This window comes from Perca flavescens, chromosome 4, assembly GCF_004354835.1.
Source record: "Perca flavescens isolate YP-PL-M2 chromosome 4, PFLA_1.0, whole genome shotgun sequence".
Classification (NCBI taxonomy): Eukaryota; Metazoa; Chordata; class Actinopteri; order Perciformes; family Percidae; genus Perca; species Perca flavescens.
In genome coordinates, this window is record NC_041334.1 from 21,945,199 (window position 1) to 21,966,565 (window position 21,367).

The window sequence follows — 21,367 nt, forward strand, 5'->3', positions numbered from 1 at the left end:
GGCCAGTACCCAGGGCTGGACAGTCTAAATTTGGGAGAGGTGATCAGGTTCCCTGTCTGTGTGCACATGATACTGTCCTAGTTACTTTAGCGATATCCCTTTTCACACTGTCGCACACTCTCAACGAGTCCAGACGCACTCTGCGATCGTCTTTTTCAGCAGTCAGAACTGTACTGAGTCACATCATCTGAAGTAAAGGACGTTTTTTTTCCAACAGGCTCCTCTGTTTGGACTTAAGTGTCTCTTGACTGGACTGAATATTTGGGCCTGGTGCAGTGGAGCTCCAATCCTCTGTGTGGCTTTTTCCTCTGTCTCTTATCACCCCTGCTACAGTGCTTGGCGGGAGGAAGAGACTGCTGACCCGCCATGTTTCTTGCACTAGTGGTGACGCCAGAGCTGAGGGAGTTCCTGGCCAGGGCAAGAGGTGGAGCATTGCGCCTCATCAAGGTGCGCATCCAAGACGGTGAGTGACCCAGGATGGTGTACAGTGGAGCAGTCAAACATAGAGATGAGTCAGCCCTCAGTGGGATGTAAGATATAAATCATCCATGATATATGTTTTGTGTATCACAGTGTGTTTTTAAAGTACGTTTAAGTTCTATCTTATGGTAGGTGGATTGCTTTAAATCTGAGAAAAAATATCTCGCACCTTCTGTTGGGCAACTGTCCAGACCATGTCACATTACAAATTGACTCAACAAATAGTGCTGGGCAATATATCGATATTATATCGATATCGTGATACGAGGCTAGATATCGTCTTAGATTTTGGATATCGTAATATGGCATAAGTGTTGTCTTTTACTGGTTTTATAGGCTGCATTACAGTAAAGTGATGTCATTTTCTGAACTTACCAGACTGTTGTAACTGTTCTATTATTTGCCTTTACCCACTTAGTCATTATATCCACATTACTGATGATTATTTATCAAAAATCTCATTGTCAACACTACAATATCGTTGCGGTATCAATATCGATATTTTTGGTGGCTCAAGAAGCAAATCATGTCCCTTTTTTAATGAGCTGCAAACTTTGTTCTTAACCTGTGATGACAAGATGATTATCATGGTAGGAAGAATAAAATGCAAGATTATCCGTTGATATAAGATGATGCTTTTTTTCTTCTCATGTTAAATTAGTTTTACGTCTTCAGCACCCTAACATTTTTGAAATTTGGTTTCACACTTTTAGAAAGCCTACGTGTTATATCTGGCTATTATCTTTGGGTTGAACTTCTTTGTTGTCGTGCAGCAAACACAATATTTGGTCATCCAGATAGAGAGAAAGATTGTAGTAATATCTTCTGAACAGCAGTAAGTGTTGCTGGCCATCTATTTGTTTGAAAAAAAAAATTGATACTTGGCTCTGTGACTCGAGTATATTTGGCAATACATGAGAGGCACAAACTGGGGCCTAATGGAAGAATCATTTTCAATTCTCAGATTGTTTTCATGTGAGAAAAAGAATTTGCGTCATCAAAAGTAGAAGTGGCTTTCATATTAAGGGGTTACAAACCAAAAACAACATTGCTTAACCACTGCTACAGACTATCTAACTTCTATAAATAGAGGACAGCTGTGTGAAAACAGACATCCAGTGTGTCAGCTGAGCAGTCTATGGGAAAAATAGTCAGTGAGGCAATATGTCTCTAGGTAGCAGGTTATGGAGGTGGACTGATATGTTCACGAGGTGTTCTTGATGATCTTGTTTTGCTATCTGACACTGTAATTGGGTTCATAACAGATGCATTCTGGGGCTATCTTTTTGGATTGTGCCTACCATATCAAATATTGGAAGTTTGATGTCAACAGAGAAGAGTTTGCTGCTACAAAGACCGACCATCTCACAGCAGAAAGAGTGTCAGGCCGGTTTTACTTCCTTACTAAAGCACTATGAACTTTCCGGGCGTCACTTGGTTATTTCAAGCAACATGTGACGTGACACGGTTGCTTGCTGCTGCCCAGTGACACTCATGTTCATTCCAATGTCAAAAGAGAAACAAGATCATTCTGGTCAATTTCATCACCGCTGGCTTTGGTATGCCACTTAGTTTCCTATCAGCAAACTGTCCTCTGATAGGTTATGATTTAAAAAAAAAAATTGTATTAAACTGGAAGGAAATAAGACAGAAGTGAGTCATTTACATACGGTTTAATACTAACATGGACCTATAAAGACAGGGATTAAGAGAGAATAGCTAATGGAAAGTATGTGTGGGTGCAGAGCTGGAATGTGTTGTGTCTCAGAATAGCAACAAGCCCCAAGAGATGGTCAGGAAATCCCCTGCACCTCACAAGGCCATCAGACTTTAGCAATATGTTTGTGATTTCCAAGCTATAAGAGTTTTGATTTACATTGTTAGGTTTTGTCAACTCCTTTGAGAGATGTAACCTCATCCTTTCAAGTCAGTCAGAAATGATTCCGAGACTAGTCTTTGCATTCTTTCACAGCACATGGAGTAAACGGAGAGACCCCATGGACTCTTAAGTTGAGGTTTTCAGACTGACATGAGTTTACACATGAAGTGGTGACTGATGAGACTGTGTTGGTGGTTGACCATGGAGCTGAAACAATTAATCAATCAGTTGGTAAATATTCTCGGAATCAATCAAAAAGGCCAAAATTTTGGACAAAACAAAGATATGTGAAGGTTTCAGCTTGGACTTAAGTAAACTAATTTTTCAAGATTTTCTGAAATTTTACAGACCAACCCCATTAATTGATTGATGGAAACAAATAATCTGTATTTTAATCAATAATGAAAATAATTGGTTGTTTGCTGACCAAAAGATAAAGCTTGATAACACTGTTTTGTACAACATAGAACAGTTTGGGAGTTTAAATTTGTGTTTTAATTATATATATATATATATATATATATATATATATATATATATATATATATATATATATATATATATATATATATATATATATATATATATATATATATATATATATATATATATATATATATATATATATATATATATATATATATATATATATATATATATATATATATATATATATATATATATATATATATATATATATATATATGTATATATATATATATATATATATATATATATATATATGTATGTATATATTATATATGTATATATATATATGTATGTATATGTATTTATGTATATATGTATGTATATATGTATGTATGTATTTATGTATATATGTATGTATATATATATATGTATGTATGTATATATGTATATATATATATGTATATATATATATATATATATATATATATATATATATATATATATATATATATATGTATATATGTATATGTATATATATATATATATATATATATATATATATATGTATATATATATATATATATATGTATATATATATATATATGTATATATATATATATATATATATATATATATATATATATATATATATATATATATATATATATATATATATATATATATATATGTATATATGTATATGTATATATGTATATATGTATATATATATGTTGTTTGTATTGTACTTAAAATGTAGAGAGACTTGGTAGACATCATGTATAGGGTCAAAAAGTGCCCAAAGTTTAAAATAAGACACAATCAGTATGACTTCACTTTAGCAAAAAGGAGTGAAAATATGTAGCTCATTTGTGTTTAAAAAAGAAAATAATTTAGTCAACGGATATAAAAATGTAATAGAGTTGGGAATATGGAGAATAAATTTTTGACTGATAATCACTTTTTTTTATCATATAAGTTGTGTATTGTATAAATGGTTGTCTCAATAAGCAATAATACTCCTACGTGTACATCATTATTGTTTGACTGTGGACTATAGTCTAACTTCTACTGTACGTGTCAATTTGCTCTGCAAAGGGCATGCTACATATAGGGGCGGTGAGGTATGTAATGAGTAGTGGTCTGGTTTTCAGAGCAGCTGGTGCTAGGGTCCTTCAGAGAGCCGGAAAAGAGCTGGGACCAGGATTATGATCACTTCTTGCTTCCTCTCCTCAACGACCAGGAGCCCTGCTACATCCTATACCGTCTCGACTCCCAGAATGCACAGGGCTACGAGTGGCTCTTCATATCGTGGTCTCCTGATCAGTCTCCAGTATGTTGTACCACATATTCTTCATTCTGCACCACATACTAAAGATAAAAGATAAAAATAGATGCATATTTATGAAATGTGATCAAACGAATGGTCAAAAATCAAATAGCATCTTTCATAAGACCCCACCTGCACCGGTGAGTGCCTGCATTTTTCAAATCCCACGCCCCCAGTTTGCAAAATACATGTAGGAGATTCTAAGATAACTGATGAGTTCCCCCTTTAAAAGCAGTCTTGTTTTTAGATCGGTGACCATACTTAATTAAACCTTTCTTTTCTGTTTTCAAGGTGTTTACAAGTGGTGGAATATAACTTAGTACATTTACTCAAGTACTGTACTTTGAAATACTTGTATTTTACTTGAGCTTTTCCATTTCATGCTACTGCACTTTTTACTCCACTATATTTATGTAATAGCTGTAGTTATTTTGCAGATTCAGATTATTATCAATCAGTCAATTTATTATCTGTCCCAGAGGAAATTTTTTTTTGCTGCAGGCATAAAGATTTTTAATACAAAATATAACTCAACTAATAAATTATTACCTATTATTTTAGATACCCAGTAGTATATATATATATATATACAGTATAAGTATTTTAATTAATTAATTAATTATATAACACAGGACTTTGACTTGAAACTAAGAATTGTAGCAATTCCTTCTTGAATATATTCAATCTTTACTGAAAAGCGTTTCCACCTGACAGCAACATATATACAAACAGTACACTGTATATACATATTTACCATATTACCCTCTGATGGATGCAGGTGAAACAAAAGATGTTGTATGCTGCCACCCGTGCCACAGTGAAGAAAGAGTTTGGCGGTGGCCATGTGAAGTATGAGATGTTTGGCACAACTGAGGTCAGAAATATTCAGATTCATTTAATTTACTATGACAGTTGCTGTAATGACATGTTTTGGAGGTGTTTGTCCTGTGCTGCCTGTAAAGGGCCTCTTATTTTGCTTACAACACTAGGAGGACATCTGTTTGCTGGGCTACCAGCATCACGTGTCATCCTGCTCAGGTCCTGCTCCACTCACATTAGCCGAGCAGGAGCTCCAGAGGATCAAAATCACAGAGGTGAGAGGTCAAACTGCCTCACAAGTGTTGTCATCTCCCAAAGTCCGCTTGTGTCTGTAATATAATTTTGCTTTGAAAATGTAACTTCTTTTTTTATTTTTTTACTTTTGTAATTTTTGTTTCAGGGTCGGGTTAAACAGGTATGTTGATGCATCATTTACTGCATGTTTATATTTGTTATTGAGATCTGAGGTGAATGGGAAAAGGCAATTAACATTACATATATTGGTTGTAATGAGTGACAGTACAGAGTGTAAAGCTATATTATCCCAAAATTATCCGTGTGTGTGTGTGTGTGTGTGTGTGTGTGTGTGTGTGTGTGTGTGTGTGTGTGTGTGTGTGTGTGTGTGTGTGTGTGTGTGTGTGTGTGTGTGTGTGTGTGTGTGTGTGTGTGTGTGTGTGTGTGTGTGTGTGTGTGTGTGTGTGCTGCCCCCTGCAGGTGAAGACAGAGATCTGTGTGGAGAGTAAGCAGCAGACCCTTCAGGGCCTCACTTTCCCACTGCAGGAGACAGCCAAAAGAGCCCTGCAGCAACTTGCCCAAAAACGCATCAATTACATACAACTGGTGAGTTGATATAAGTGTGACCGGTTAACAGAAAAAAAAAAGAAAATCAGGAGCAGTTTGGTGTCAGTGTTGATATATTGAACTTCTGATGTTTTACCATGAGAGAAACACTTCTTGTATACTGTGCATTATTACTGTGTTTCAGAGGTTGGATGTAGAGAAGGAGACAATCGAGCTTGTCCATTCAAACCCGACAGAAACTCGTGAATTGCCCCGCAGAGTTCCCAAAGACACTCCCAGATACCACTTCTTCCTTTACAAACACTCCCACGAAGGAGACTACCTGGAATCTGTCGGTATGTCACTGATTCCCTGTCCTCTGATTATCCTCTTCTTTTCACATCTGTAAGAGAGAGAGAAAGAGAAATCGTTTTGGCTAGTGACCCCTTGAAATTTAGCAATAGTTACTTGTGTCTGTTTGTGTCATCACAGAAAATGGCCTTGTTGTGGATAGGCTGTGGGCAGTTCAAAATATTGATTTTCCTTATCTCATTGTTTCATTTCAAGAATTTGTATAGGCCCTAAGAGGTGAGAGTATCCAGTATTTCACAGGGGGAAAAAAAACGTATTTTTTTAATGTAACATAAATATATATATTTGTCTGTTTTTTACTCCTTTAATCATGTCAACCTCCAGATCAATGTTGGGACCCTTTTTGGGAGTTTTTTTCCCCCAGGTTTAAAACCACTCATCTATATCAACATATTAACATTTAACTTATAATTCTCATAAATCGACTTCTTCTCTTTACCTGTCTGCAGTGTTCATATACTCCATGCCAGGATACAGCTGTAGCATTAAGGAGCGGATGTTGTATTCCAGCTGCAAGAGTCGACTACTGGAGGGCGTGGAGAAAGATTACTATTTAGAAATTGCTAAAAAGGTAACAGATGGATAGAAAATTATATAACACAGTTTCATTCAGGGTTGTAGCTACAGCTACTAGTTAGTTTTACACATTGTCAGTATTTTAAAGGCAGATTTCTGTGTTTTTTTGACTCAATATATTTACATTTGACTACTTTTGAACTTATACAAAAATAAATAAATAAAGAATCATTTGTGTTTCAGCCCTGGTTCTATGCACAACCCAAAGCTGACTAATAAATGTGATTTATGTTCAGCGTAAAAATTCTGAGTACTATGTTTCATTCACCTGCATGCTTATTTCCTTTTTTTGCGTCTATGTGCAGTTGGAGATTGATAACGGAGATGAACTGACTGAGGAGTTTCTGTATGACGAGGTCCATCCCAAGCAGCACGCTCACAAACAGGCCTTTGCTAAGCCCCGCGGCCCAGCAGGAAAAAGGGGACACAAGCGCCTCATTAAGGGGACAGGAGAGATCAAACAGGACAGCTAGAGGTGGACACATTTCTCCCATAGTCGAGTCTGCAGATCCAGCCCTCCCCAGACCCACTAACACCTTGTCAGGCCCACAGGAATGAGCACAGTGATGGATTTCATCTGCTGTTTGTGTACTGAAACACTGTAACTAATTTGTTTTTGATGAAAATATGCTGATAAATGATCTGTGTCTCCCAAAAGCAAACTTAAAGACATAACACATCAAAGTAAACATAACAAAAATCACTCATGTTTATTGATAACTTTCTACATTTAAAAAATAAAAAAAGGCTAAAAGCCAGACAGATGGCCTTGTTATTGCGAAGCTAATCTGTCTGGTTCTTCCATACTTAGAATTAGATCTGCAGTTTACAATATAATAGACTTGTAATGAATTGTAAATGCTTAGTCAGATGTTTCAGTTCTCATGTCTGGCCTTCAATACAAGTTTTGTATTAACAATGTTTGTAAGACAATATAAAAGGAAATTCCAAATAAATGTTTTTACTGTGGTATTAGACCTTCTTGGTACAGATGTGTGTATTTTTATTCAGCATGCAATGTTTAATGCATGGAAATGCATCCTGTTACACATCTGTACATATTCTACATGGTTAGAATTGACTTGTTTGTGGCCTGTCATGTTGAGATAAACATGGGATAATTAAATTTCCCTTTAAATAGGTTTTAAATTAGACCAACAGTAGCCTACATTCAGGCATCCAGACGAAGTTTTGTACTGTACTGTATTCTCAGACCACGGTGTGGTCTGAGAATACAGTACAAATTTGCAACCATGGCTATGTCATCAAACAACAAATCAAGATTCTTCTATACAAAGATCACTTTTCATAACTGGTAACTCTGGTGGCTCTTTTAATGCGGAACCACTTTTCCAAGTTACTTTGGAGGTCATCTCAGCTGTGTAGATATTATAAACTTCTTCCATGTTTCTGCAAAGCCTGCAAGGAACTGGACTACAAACTCAAGGTTGCTTTTTCAGACTGGTACTAATGGTGTAGCCACACCTTGAGGGGCTGCTTTCGCTTAGTCAGTACAAGGGTCTTGGCTGACTAAGAAATCTTTAGCTAATTAGTTATCTTATCTTAATCTTATTATTTTGTCATTCTAGCTTGTAGGGAAGGTGGCTAAATAATGCTGCAACATGGCATGGGTTTTTGTATGGGGTTCCTCAAGGTCTTGGTGTCTTGTGTGTGGTATTTTGGAGAGATTGAGCATGAAAATGGGCATCAAGTACTTCCATCATAATGTTCTAAGCCCATGCACACCCTAAACTTTCAACATTTTAATAGGTACATAACCAAAACAATGTTTATGACACAGCAGTGGTGTTTTATTTATTTTTGACAATTTGCATTGCAGCATTTATTCCAATATTCAAATCAAATAAAACCTTTAAATCCCAAAAACAGGACACCCAAACTGTATGTGTCTGAAATAGTTCAGGTTGCAGGTTTTACAGATTGCTACAGAGGAGACAAAATCGTTTATGACAGTGCTTAACTTAAATGGCATATTAGGTGGGAAGCAGCAAGGAAACATGGTTATTTAAAAGTTACCACATTATAGCTTTAAACCATGTCATGTGTATAAGTCAATTGAAAGTATTTGTGTCAAACCCGTTGACGGAAAATCACAGTGATTCACATTTTATTTAAACATTTCCGTTTCCATTTTGCATAACATCTGCAAGAAAAAAAACTTTTCTTAAAGATTAGACAAAAATATTAGAAACATCTCTCAATGTATTGTAGTTATCCACCACCTTTAACTGTGACTTCAATATAAATTATAATACATGTAATGTAATTGAATTTACACATTTCCAACAATGTCAACGACAACTAAACATTACAGTACGACAGAGCTGTTGTATTGAATTGCAATAGATTGTACAGGTTTACCTGATAAAATGGACACAGTGTACATTGCATAAAGACATATGACATAAAGAGTAAACAGAAAAGAAGTTACAGTACGCTGTGAATGTTTGGGGATTGGCCTGGACTGCTGTTAGATTCCCGGCCTGAATGATTATCCCATGCCCTGGCAGTTATCCTGTTCCCTGTGAACAAAGCTCTGCTGATGAATAAGTTTTTTTTTTCCCTCTTACAAACAATGGAAGGATTTATGTTGCTGATTCCAGGTAATTAAAGTTTTTCTCAGAATCCTCTGGAAAATGCCTTTTAACAACAGTTATTCATTGTGTCCCAAACATCAATCCACTTACCAATTCTTAATACGTTCTGGGTGTGTAGCATGATTACACAGGAAACATTAAGCATAGATATAGTGTTGAGAGGCACTATCGCCCTGCATTCCATTGCATAGTGGAAATGGAGTTAGTCACAGCTGACGGTATAGTGTTCAAAAATTTTAGTGTAATGGCAGATTCATAATTTTTATATATATATATATATATATATATATATATACAGTACCAGTCAAAAGTGTATCCTAAGATCTCCAAAGGCCCCCTCCCCTGCAGATTATTTAAAGGTTAGAGGGCTCTCCCGTGACCCAGGCCCCGGTACAACTGACCCGGTGTCCCCTTCTCACCCCCCCCACACACCCATTGACAGCCCTGTTGGTTGTTATGCTGCCTCTGCATTGATAGACAACATGTGTTGCTATACCTCAACACAGAGAATAAGAGGCTTTACTGAACCAAATAAATGCTGTCTAGTCCACTTACCTTTTCCAGAAAGCAGAAAGTTGTCATAACAAAAATCAGTTAATGTCATGACTGCCTTTGTATGCCTCTAGTTCTATCAGGATAGTGTAACAGTGATTATGCATATCCAAGAATGGAGTTGGTTTTGTAATTTGAAAATATTATAAAGGAATGCTCCATGTGCATTTTATAATAAAGGAAAACACTAAACCTTTTATTGGGGAAAATGTTTTGACATGAGAGAACTCTCAAGGGTTATACTGACATCAAGCAGAGCACACCTGCTTTTTTAATGCAAGTACACATGGGAAATGCGCCTCACAACTGTAGTTCCCAAAGTCCAAACAAGAGCTGAAATGATTAGTCAATTACTCCATTAGTGCATCGACAGATAATAAATCAGCAACTACTGATAATCGATTGATCATTCAAGAGATTTTTAAAGCAAAAATGGCTGAATGAATATTAACTGCTTTTCTTTATCTTGCATGATAGAAAACATAACAATATGTTTGGGTTTAAGACAGTTAATCAGCTAAAACAAGACGTCACATTTCTTTGCTATTTTCTAACTTTCTATAGAGCAAATCAATTAACAAAGAAAATTATTGGTGGATGAATGTGTAATGAAAATAATCTTTAGCCTTCGACCAAATGCAAAATAGTCACTCCAAAATGGGAAATGGCCTATGCTCATGTATAAAAAATAGACTTCAAGGAGAATATAGAGCTAGAAAGATTCATACAGTTCCTATTTATCTTCTGCCTATAGCCTACCTCAAACAATGTATTACCAAACTAGATAATCTTTTCTGTCCCTGGAGTCTCCTCTTTTTCTGGGAAAACGGCCTTTTCATATTATACACCCCAAGACCAAGTTAAGTTGGAAAGGCTGCCATTGTATCAGGCATTTAAACACATCATTCAAACAATAATTTATGAGGAATGCAATGTATTTAATGTGCTAAATGTAATTGTTGTAAATTATGCATGCTGCCAGTTTGGTCAGGTTTAGCAAAAGAGAAAATCTGGTTACAGAATACTTATTGCAATAAAAGAAAATAAGGGTTACACAAATAATTGTGGCGTACTTTATTTCGTCCTGAACCTAAAAAAAACATATTTGTTCAACTGCATCCAGCAGGGATAAATAAAAGTCCACAAAACTTCTTGGAAAAAAAGGACATGGATCAGGATTTCTTAGAATAGGTTGAGATGTCAGGATCAGCAGGCTCTTCTGGCTACAGAATAGTTTCATGTCTTGCTTCGTTTCCTATCACTTTTGTGTGTGTGTGTGTGTGTGTGTGTGTGAAAGAGAGAGGGAGGGAGAATAAACATTTTGAGAACTTTTGTGTGAAGCTCCAGCATCAATAGGCTAGCCCATTATTCAGCAGCCCTTATTTGGCCTGAATCCAGTAGGTTTGAGTACAAAAATATTGAGCTGATGTAGAAATACTTGATATATTCTCTATAAAGACAGAAGAGATTATTGAGCAGAAATATATATTTACATGTGTTAACAAATCAAGCGTCATCCAAGATAAAAAAACATGGTTAGAATGTGGAACAAACCGTGAGCAAAATGGCTTTTTTCTCTGGTCCAACATTCGAGTTAACCCGTTTTATAGTTTGTCACAGAAACAATTTGCTTTCTCAAGCCTAATTAGGCTACTCCGAGAAACCCTCTCGCCGTGTTTTTCCACCAGGATCGAGGGGAATCTATATTACTGGAAACAGCCTGTGCGCATTCCTATTATCTTTAATGTTGAGGCGGTGAATTCCCAGAAAGAAGGCTCTGTCAGGGCCGCCCGGCGGGGCGGAGTCAGACCCTGCAATTATTCCTGGAAAGCGAATAGGGAGAAGCTGCCGCGCGATTCCTGGGAGCGTGAGCCAGTTCAGCGAAGGCAGGAGCCGGTGGGTAAAAACGGGAGAGAGAGAGATAGCCTAAGTCTCGAAACATAAGCCGAAAAAAGTACGAGGCTTGGCACGGTGTTATCCTGAGAAATAAACGTTAGAAAAAAGAAAACTATTTGCTTTTACCAGCAAAAACTGCTAAAGCTGCCTGCCGCAGAGCGAGACAACCGGCAGCGGCTGGAGCGGAATGGTAGGCTAGTTGGTGCGGCCGGTGTGACGTCAGAGCCGCCGGTGCTGTTCCCAGAATAGACTTCTAGGAAACGGTAATTTTTAAAAGCCAAGCCTTTACACTCTGTCCTTCGCACATTTGGATCCCATTCTGGTGACAACACACTCCAACCCGCTGCTACGGAGAATTTTATGTTTTAAATTCAGTTTTTAGCCTACATTTTCAACTGAACGTTTAAATCCAGTGTTCATAAACTACAGGACCAGAGCCTTCCTGGGTACACGGAGCTCTTTTATAGTCATATCTTACCGATGTTAAAGCTTATTTTCTCGTAAAAGTTTTTTTTAAAGACTCAAAGCTCAGTTTCTATATGCTTTCGTTATTTTCTGAAGAAGAAATAACCTACTGATCGGATCTTAGTCCTAAGGATTCAAGTAACAGCATGATTCTTTGTTTACCAGGGTGAGTCTGCGTTTTCTGCGTTTTCTCTTTTATTGTCTGTGTTAAGAACATATAACAACTAGTTTATCTAAATCTGTAGAAGTAACTACTCTTTAGTAGCGTTAAGTCATATCTAAAGTGTTTAAATAAGAGTGTTAATTTTTTTCAACTGCCTCTTACTTAAGTCTACCAATTCCAAATGAAAAGGCCTGTTAATTATAAAAACTCAGAAACTTCTTTATAGGCTAGTATTAGTAGTATCCTAATTATACAGCCTACTTTTTTTATTTAACCTGTATTTAACCAAGAAAGGCTGAGTGTCCTGACAAAGATTGCCATCAATAACAGACAAAACTCAAGTTAACAAAATAGGTCACAAAATCAGAATTAAATAAAAATGTGATTCTAAAATCATAAATACGACTTTGTCAAACAAGCCTATATGACTATTTATATGAAAATTAGGTCAGTTGTTCACATGACTATAGTCATTTATAATTGCTTTGGCACAAAATGTACTGAATAAGCCTTGCAGATCAAAATAGTTTGCATTAGTTTACTATTGAATCATATTACTCTCAAATGCAACTATACACATGTTCATTGTATACATGCTAAAAAGAGCGACCAACAATCCCAATAACCTGTCACACATAAGATACATGGTTATGTTATGTGGTATTGTTGTTAAAGTTGTCAGATGGATAGATTTAGGCTAAACGGGGAACAATTCAATTTCCTCACAAATTAGAGCATCAAACGCAAATGCTGTCCAGTCTTTTAGTTTAAACTCATAACCAATCACTTCTCAAACACATTTATACTGCAAGGGTAAGACTGAATGTTACAGCTGTGGAATATGGAGTATGCAGGAGACAGACCGGGGCAAGAGCGTTCTTTATATATTTGCAGTTGGCTGGTGTGTACATAAAATGAGAAATACATGTTTTGTTGAAAGTATAACGTGCCATGGCTGACATCAATACTATTCAGCTGCCTCAATATACGTATAATATATATATAATGTTAGCAACTGGGCAATATTACATAGTGGGTAATTTCTATCACACTTTGAGAATCCACTGTTAATTGACAAGATGTCTTTTCATTTTGACTGTCTTGGTCAAAGCAATGATAAATGAAGCTTTTGTTTGGATGGCAATGGTGTATTCATTGATGGATTAATTGAAACAAGTTAATTCTTTTGATTGAGTAATCACCTTTTGCAAGTCACATAGTGGTGTGCTGAATGTACCACATGGTGTGAGGATTGTACTTAGAGTTTTGACAATTGTAAATTTGTTTCAGTAAATGTGCCAGATCGATTGAGAAAAACTGATATGGAAGAGGAATGCCTACTGTAACTGTTTTGTTGTGTGTGTGTTTTAACATATTTTCCATCTTATTTCCAGTGCCAGAGCTCCTCTGCCCGCAGCTCCATCCACTGAAGCCCCACGGGGCATGCGGGCAGGAACTGTACCTCCTACTCCTTGCCTTCAAAGCACCCCTCCGCTATGGGACCCTACGAAGGACCTGCGGGCGATTGCCAGCAACTTCTGCTATCTGGAAAATTCAGGTATAGCATTAAAACTGTTTCACATTTACAGCCACAAATAAGAGTTTTTTTTGGCAGTTTGGCACATTTTATCTTTTGTTCTAAGAGATTTTTTAAAATGACTTAATTTCGGACTGTTAACTGTAAAATCAAGCAACGTACAGGACCGTAAAAAAGACTGTTTAGACTGTTCAGAGTGACTAATATTTAGGAATCTGTGTGTTTAGAATGGTACTGGGGAGCTGTAACTGCAGCTCAGGCCCATGCTGCACTTCAAGAGGCATCTGAAGGAGCTTTTTTGGTACGAGACAGCAGCCACCCTCTGTACATGCTGACCCTCTCGGTCAGGACTGCACGTGGCCCCACCAGTATACGGATCCAGTACAACGGCGCACAGTTTTTGCTTGACTCCAGCTCCCCGGCCCGGCCCAGCCTGTCGTCATTCCCCAACGTGCCCAGCCTGGTGCAGCACTACATGGGACCAGAGAGGAAAGCAGAGGAGGGTAAGGTGGTGGAGGAGGCCCCTTCAAAACCCTCTCAGCAGACAATTCAGGAGACATCTGTGGTGTTAAAACTAAAGCGGCCTGTGTACAAGCCCCAGGGCCTCCCCTCCTTACAGCACCTCACACGCCTGGTCATTAACAGGCACTCTGACTGCCCCGACCAGCTACCACTCCCGAGGCCTCTGCTGCGTTACATACAGAACTATCCCTTCAAGGTGTGAAGGGTCTCTCAAGTCCATCATTATGACTTAAAGGAAAAAAACTGTCAAACAGGTCCTTTGTGCCTGTAAATGACATGGCTGCTCCAGCAGTTGGAGGCCAGTCACGAGTATACTGGGCACAGGGTCATGCTGTTGCATGCGGACGAAAAATGTACAAATTCAGTTAATACTGATGTGCCTGGTTTCAGACTTACTTTGTCGAGGACTGGGTGGTGAAGAAAAATACGACTTGTGAGCAACCATCAGTACTGTAATCACTTATTTCCCGACGGATGTGGAAATTGTCGATGTCTGTTTTAACCTCATCAGTTCTGGATGTACATACTGTTCCTAAGAAGTACACTGATTCCATTGAGACATCTTTTGCGCCTTTTTATTTTTCTCAGTAAAACATTTTTTCTACCTTTTACATATGTACATTTTTCTATTAAAATAACCAATTAGAGTCTCACTTGCTATCCTTTCAATCAATTTCTCTTAAAATGCCAGTATTACTCACAGGGTACAGTTGTTACGAAATATTTTGGACTTCAAATCACATTTGAAACACAAAGACTTTGTGGCCTTTGAGCTTTAAGTGTGTGAGGGACGCAGATTGTGTGAGGAAATAAAGGCCACATTGTGTGTGTGTGTGTGTGTGTGTGTGTGTGTGTGTGTGTGTGTGTGTGTGTTTTTGCTCAACAATGCGTACAGCCTGCATCTGAGTCAGCGAGTGAACAAGCGAAGGGGAGGACTGTTCATCAGCAGATTCACAGAACTACTGAATGCTTCCTGGGAGGAGGGTGAGATTCTGAGAGGGAGGGTTCTGAGAAAAGTCTCGGTAATTACCTTCAGCTTTGAGCCTGCTTTATAGCCATCTTGCACACATTTGCTATTGTGTGAAAATACGATCACACACATTAGCAGGTTAAAAGTGCAACAGTGACATGAAAATGATTTGAGCTTCTGCAAATTCTCAATTTTGAGTGGTCCAATCAGTGAGAGCGCGTGCTGGGTGACTCAGGGGGGGTAGGGGAGCTGAGGTTGTGGCGACATGGGCTAAAGCCAGTGTAATAGGATCTCAGTTTCTCAATCCAAATCCAGCTTGTGTTCCTTGTTTGACTTCTCTTTACGAAGGATGCAGAACCGTGGCCTAAGAAACCAAAACAAATAGACTCTGAATTTGGATTGGAAATGTAAAAGAAGCACAAAGCAGGGCACAAAACAGGGGTGTATCTAGCTTAATTTTGAAAATAAGTTTAGATTTGAACAGTGTATGCCTTTTAATCAAATGTAATGGGCCAAAAAAAGGTAACACTTAGTTATTTAGTTACAGTTAAATGATGACAAAATGATTTAGTGAGAGACATAGAGACTGAGAGGCTCTCTAGACAGACCTGCCGGTGATGTCCTGTCGTGTCTCCACATAATGCATCTCTTCCACATTCGCCTCCACCCAGCGTTGAATGAGCAGGGGGTGTCTGGGGTCCACCTCCAAGTAAACACCGCTTTAATTCACCAGAAAAGGAACACAAAATTGATAACAAACTAATTATCAACAGGACAGAATTATCAAAAGCAACCCTGAGATGAGAGCAGCGGCTAATGTCTCGAATTGTATTCACTGGAAGTCTATTAAAAAGCTTTACTTAATGAAAAAGGCAACATGATACATGCTTTTCCGAACATGCTGTTCTTGTGAAAAGCCGCTGTTAGGAATTAAACCCAAGTGGGTTGTGTGTGTGTGTGTGTGTGTGTGTGTGTGTGTGTGTGTGTGTGTGTGTGTATGTGGTGTGGTTCCTTACCCCTGATTTGATAAGATCCGTGGAGCCAGAGTCAAAATCAGTTTGATCACTTTTAGGCCATCTTTACCTCCATCTAAAGCAGCGTGGTCTTCAAATCTGAACACACAGTAATCCAAAACTCAATTAAATACCTCCATTTGATGTCGCATTAAAAAAAAAAAAAAAAAAAAAAAACTAAGGACAGCTGATGCAGTGATGCAAATTAGTTTTATACATTTTATGCATTTTCAAAGATTATTTATATATTTATATTATTTTTTCACACACCCCATTTATAAACAGTTGATGAAATGGTTTAAAGCACATATAACTCACTGTACTGCCTACAAAGCCAAAATGAAGTATATGTTTAGTCAAAATTTAGAAAAGACCAGAATCTGACTTGTTGATATCTGTTTCAGCATACAATTTCTTTATGCCACATAAATGTATAATTTAAAAGGACACAGTACGTAACGTTAAATTTGCAGTTACAACAAAACGCAGAACAACAAAATACTACACACAGCTAAGCAGCCAAATCACGCTAAAGCCAGCTAGTGAAATAGCCATGGCTAGCCTTGGCTAAAGCTAAATTTAGTTTTCTGAAATTGAAACATATTAATATTGATTAACTAATTGAAGATTAATTTAGTAATTTAGCTTGGTATCCAACATAAATAAAGTAGTAGCTAAGTCTGCTAATGGAGAATAAAAACAGTTAGCCTGCTAAAATAACTTAGCAAAGTAGCAGTGACTGCCATCTCAGCTCTAGTGAAATTCATGATGTGGTGTGGTTAAGTCATATTATCAAATACAAACACATCCATCTGTTACACAGTTATCATGAAAACTTTAAATCCTTTTTTCTCAACTTCAGCTTCTCTGTAGTTACTGCTATCTGTCTTAGGCAGTAGGCTACGCTAGATTAGATTCAACATTTTGCATGCACAGAGTACAGGTACTGAGACAACAAAATGCAGTCTAGCATCTAACCAAATGAATTGAGAGAAGCTGAATGCATTTAGTCACTGAAATATTTCAGGTTCCAACGTCGTCATATCCTCTGAGAACAGGTACGGGGGGTTACTGACCAAAGCTGAGACATCACTACAGAGCCTCAACAGAGTTTCTGCATCTGACAAAACACAAATTCAAACTTTTTTTATCAGCAGTATGTTTAGCTGTGTTTTTTAATAAGTACAATGCTTTGCTTTCCCTTACCTTTCATTACATCTATATGATGAATCTGTAATCTGTCCTGAAGCCCCAACCTGCAGAGAAAGATCCTTCATCAGACTTTATGCATTAGTCTACACGCGCCCAATGAAAAAAAAACAACCACAACAAAAGGACATTTACAACTTGCTTACGTGTGCTATTACAATTACCTTAACGCATTCTCCCCTGTTAAATCCACTGCATCCTGGCTTTGATCCAGGGCAATGGCTTTGAGCTAGTGAAAGAGAAACAAAAACAGCAATAAAAGTGTGGTTTACTGTTTGAATATAACTACCTTAGGGAAAATAATCTTTTTGTCTGCATCAGAAAGTCAAAACATTTTTACAACTTTACGATATGTTAACAGTGGAGAAAGAAAAATCAACAGACATAGCAAACCTTATGACAGGATAGTATAATGTATGTTGACAATATGTGCTTTGTGATGTGAAGACAATAGTATTTTACTAGGGCTATGGAAAAAAAATATAATCACGATTATTTCAGTCAATATTGAAATCACAATAATTTAACACGATTACTCGTTGACTTCTGGAAAGATGTTGCAATTATTTAACTTAAAAAACAGTGGAAAAAGTGAAATAAATCAACAGTAAAAAAAAACATACAACTTTGAAATTTGCCTTAATACTTTTCCTATTTAAACTTTAACTAACTTCCGTTTACTTGCAAAACGTAATGAGCTAAATAACTGATTTTCTTGATTATTCTGTTTTTGTGATAATTGGGAGTCAAAATCATAATCACGATTACATTTTGATTAATTGCACAGCCCTATATTTTACTATGAAGACCTTACTTTAAAAAGGTATGTGTATCTATTCTACAACTGTTACAAATTATGTTCTGTTGTTCTATTAAACTGCTCTATTAAGCAATGAATCATTTAGTCTTTAAAATGTCAAAATGGACACATGGCCATCATCAGCTGTTACCAAAACAACCGGTTACCCTCTGAGGGAAGTCTGAGCGCTGAGCCGTGCACCTCCAAGATTTTGTAACAACGTAAACCACGTTGCAATGATTGGCTTGCTACAGGACCCGGAAGTGCATATAAAAAAGTAGACTAATCCCTAACAACAGAGCAAGACTACAGAAGAGAGGAGGTCCATTCTTGGAGCCGCTTTGACCGGAATTAGTAAGAATGACCAGACGTTCATGGGGACCGTCCACACCACCCAGACTGCCCTCACTGCAAGAAGCATAATTCTCAAGTTTAAGAGTCAACAGCCATGCTAAAAGTTAAAAGGGGAACTCTACAGATTTTACCCAATAAAGTCTGTTTACAGGTCTTGGAGAGTAGGATAGTTGCTTACCATAGCTAGACACAAAGTACAGCTGAGGCTGATGAGAATGTCATTAGTTTTGAAGGTATTTAGCACCTATTATGCTAAATACATATACATAGATATACATTAGATGAAATGTCAGGGGAACACCAAAGTTATTCAGATTCATCCTGAAGAGAACATTAAGGTCTGCACCTAATTTAACGGCAATCCATCAAATAGTTTTTTTCACACCAAACCACAAATGTAAACCTAGACGAAAAGTCAGGAACACCAAACTCATTAGGCTACGTCATCTGGGGACCATGAATACCATGTAGATTACAATAGTGAAAAGTGAAAACTTTGACCTGGTGGTGGCGCTAGAGGAAAATTCAGGGGACCACCTATGTCAGCAGGCTTTATCATATTGGGAATATGAATGTCTGTACCAAAATTCATGGTAATCCATCCAAACATTTTTGAGATATTTCAGCCTGAATCAAAGTAGTAGACTGACGGACACTGCTATTCCTAGGCGCTTGCCGCTAGTGTGGCTAAAAATCTATTTCTTACAATAAACACAAACCTCACCTGAGGCAGACTCTTCAGCAGACTAAGAGAAATGGCACCAGAGCCACATCCCACTTCCAAGCATGTATGCTGGGCGTTTGCACCGGCTCCAGTACCCAGCTTCATCTCCAGATCAGTGAGCACAAGTTCAACCAACTCCTGCACCGACACAGAAAACACTGCTCTGGTCATGTATGATTGATCATTGGAATTTCATGGTACGTTGTACGTATGTGTGGCCTGTTCTTCTTCTGTCAAACCTCGGTTTCAGGTCTCGGTATGAACACAGGAGGTCTCATCTTTAGTGTCAGATCTCTGAAGTCCCACTCTTCAATCACATACTGCAAAGGCATTCTGCACCAAACACAAACATTTATGAGTATTCTCAGTAAAAAACAAACATCAGAATGCATATTTATACAGAGATGTATGTAGAAACTTTATACCTGGATAGGCGTCTAGAGCAGAGCTTCCACATCTGCTCCGTTTTTTCTGGGCTGAGAAACTCCGTTAACCTCCTCTGATCAAGACTTTCTAGCTGGATAAAGAAACAGAATGTAAGAACAGGAAGGATGCTGTTAAATGTGAATGTGGCTATTCCAACATTATGTCAGGCAATGAGCTCAGCAAATTTCCACTCACAGTTTTAGCCCCAAACAGATAAGCAATGATGTAATGGCTAGAGTTGTCCGGTTCCGTCACACCTCTCTCCGCAAAGTGTCTCTTCCATAAATTGACCGCTTCAAGTGCTGTGATACCTCCTGCAGGGAAGGCTGGAGCGCTGCATGAATGCACTGCATGGGAGCCCCAAAGTCCCTAAAAGATCACAGAGAGTTTCTAAATAACATTCCACAGGCACTTGTTGACTTTCTCTTGTGACTTCCCCTCGGAAGGGAATCCCAATCACCATTTAAGTGATGCTGAGGAGTTATGCAAGATTATTAGATATACCTTCACAATCTAATGCAATTCAGTACAAGACAACATGATACTGAGAGGTGATTCTAAAAATCTGTCCCTCATGTACTGTATGCAAATGGTGGGTCTGGGTCTGTTAGTGTGATTATTTACCCAGGTTTGTCCATTCTGAAGATTAAATTAAATCTTAGCTTTTGTCCAGAAACAATTTGAAACTGTGCAGTCACTGCCAGACCCATAATCAGTAAGACAACTTGCAATATATTAATACATATCTTAAATCCACTCAAATGTAAATGCACATCAATCAATAAATTGCTCAATAAATAAATAAAAGCATGATCACTCTGTTTATGTGTGCACTGAAAGTTCAGTTGTCAAGTTGCTACGAAGAATTGATTTACTTGTACTCAAAGTTGAGTAGGTTTTTAATGTATCATTAATCAAGCACTATTGGTGATCATTTGTCTTTAATGTCATACTCTTTGTGTGTATGTCTAGTGCAACAAGGTTTTAAAAAAAACAGTTAGCATCATCTACTGTACCAAGAGGACTCCCTGAAAACAACAACAAAAATCAATTTGACTTTTAGTTACCTTTGGTCCAACACTCCTGCAGCCAAAGTATCTGTAGCCTGCGCTCAGAGATCTTCTCCACATGATTAATCTAAACAAACCTCCTTTACATCATTAATCGTTTAGTTTTAGAGGAACTTAGTTTGGGTAGCCATCAGCTGTTCTCGCTGCATCCTTACTGTACACTGTTGTCCTGGTACACTTCAAATTCTAGGTTACTTTCGATTGTATCTTCCTAAATGGACATATATTATGTCCTGTAGCCGGATGGCACCATACTGTCTATGGATGGCACGGATGTCACGCTACTCAAATGCGCTCACATGGCGCAGCAAACCTTTCCAAACTGTTACGCAAAACGTCTCCACATGCGACGCACCTGCGCAGCACTGACCCTGGTGAACAGTGTTG

General features: G+C 37.7%; 3 protein-coding genes across 6 annotated transcripts; 2 read left to right on the forward strand and 1 right to left on the reverse strand.

Moving 5' to 3' along the window:
• The first annotated feature begins 52 nt into the window (after positions 1–52).
• twf2 (twinfilin actin binding protein 2) lies at positions 53–7,639 on the forward strand. Its single transcript, XM_028576423.1, has 9 exons — positions 53–463; positions 3,940–4,118; positions 4,894–4,989; positions 5,105–5,209; positions 5,335–5,349; positions 5,649–5,774; positions 5,920–6,070; positions 6,536–6,657; positions 6,968–7,639. The coding sequence occupies exons 1-9, from the start codon at positions 367–369 to the stop codon at positions 7,133–7,135; spliced, it is 1,059 nt and encodes a 352-aa protein (XP_028432224.1). The 5' UTR covers positions 53–366; the 3' UTR covers positions 7,136–7,639.
• Positions 7,640–11,676: 4,037 nt separating this feature from the next.
• LOC114554113 (cytokine-inducible SH2-containing protein) lies at positions 11,677–15,085 on the forward strand. 4 transcript variants are annotated; one of them, XM_028575725.1, is made up of 4 exons: positions 11,677–11,991; positions 12,290–12,359; positions 13,751–13,914; positions 14,121–15,085. In XM_028575725.1, exons 2-4 carry the CDS (start codon positions 12,340–12,342, stop codon positions 14,615–14,617), a joined length of 681 nt encoding a protein of 226 aa, XP_028431526.1. In that variant the 5' UTR covers positions 11,677–11,991; positions 12,290–12,339; the 3' UTR covers positions 14,618–15,085. The 4 variants fall into 4 exon arrangements, with proteins under 4 accessions (XP_028431526.1, XP_028431529.1, XP_028431527.1 ...); XM_028575726.1 differs by having other exon boundaries at positions 11,684–11,728; XM_028575728.1 differs by lacking the exon at positions 12,290–12,359 and having other exon boundaries at positions 14,121–15,084.
• hemk1 (HemK methyltransferase family member 1) lies at positions 13,217–21,310 on the reverse strand. Its single transcript, XM_028575723.1, has 11 exons — positions 20,978–21,310; positions 20,106–20,279; positions 19,910–20,001; positions 19,724–19,817; positions 19,485–19,622; positions 17,772–17,836; positions 17,605–17,654; positions 17,413–17,518; positions 16,402–16,497; positions 15,994–16,104; positions 13,217–15,749 (listed from the first exon to the last, which is right to left on the reverse strand). The coding sequence occupies exons 1-11, from the start codon at positions 21,038–21,040 to the stop codon at positions 15,686–15,688; spliced, it is 1,053 nt and encodes a 350-aa protein (XP_028431524.1). The 5' UTR covers positions 21,041–21,310; the 3' UTR covers positions 13,217–15,685.
• Positions 21,311–21,367: the final 57 nt, after the last annotated feature.

Bases quoted from the DNA above. Each gene is read 5' to 3' on its own strand.
- twf2 (XM_028576423.1), top strand. From the start codon at position 367: ATGTTTCTTGCACTAGTGGTGACGCCAGAGCTGAGGGAGTTCCTGGCC. The intron at 4,990-5,104 runs GTCAGAAATATT...TTACAACACTAG, and splicing joins AGATGTTTGGCACAACTGAG to GAGGACATCTGTTTGCTGGG. The intron at 5,775-5,919 runs GTGAGTTGATAT...ACTGTGTTTCAG, and splicing joins GCATCAATTACATACAACTG to AGGTTGGATGTAGAGAAGGA.
- LOC114554113 (XM_028575725.1), top strand. From the start codon at position 12,340: ATGATTCTTTGTTTACCAGG. The intron at 12,360-13,750 runs GTGAGTCTGCGT...TCTTATTTCCAG, and splicing joins ATGATTCTTTGTTTACCAGG to TGCCAGAGCTCCTCTGCCCG. The intron at 13,915-14,120 runs GTATAGCATTAA...CTGTGTGTTTAG, and splicing joins CTGCTATCTGGAAAATTCAG to AATGGTACTGGGGAGCTGTA.
- hemk1 (XM_028575723.1), bottom strand. From the start codon at position 21,040: ATGTGGAGAAGATCTCTGAGCGCAGGCTACAGATACTTTGGCTGCAGG. The intron at 20,002-20,105 runs GTGAGTGGAAAT...TTCTTTATCCAG, and splicing joins ATCTGTTTGGGGCTAAAACT to CTAGAAAGTCTTGATCAGAG. The intron at 16,105-16,401 runs GTAAGGAACCAC...GGTGAATTAAAG, and splicing joins CGGATCTTATCAAATCAGGG to CGGTGTTTACTTGGAGGTGG.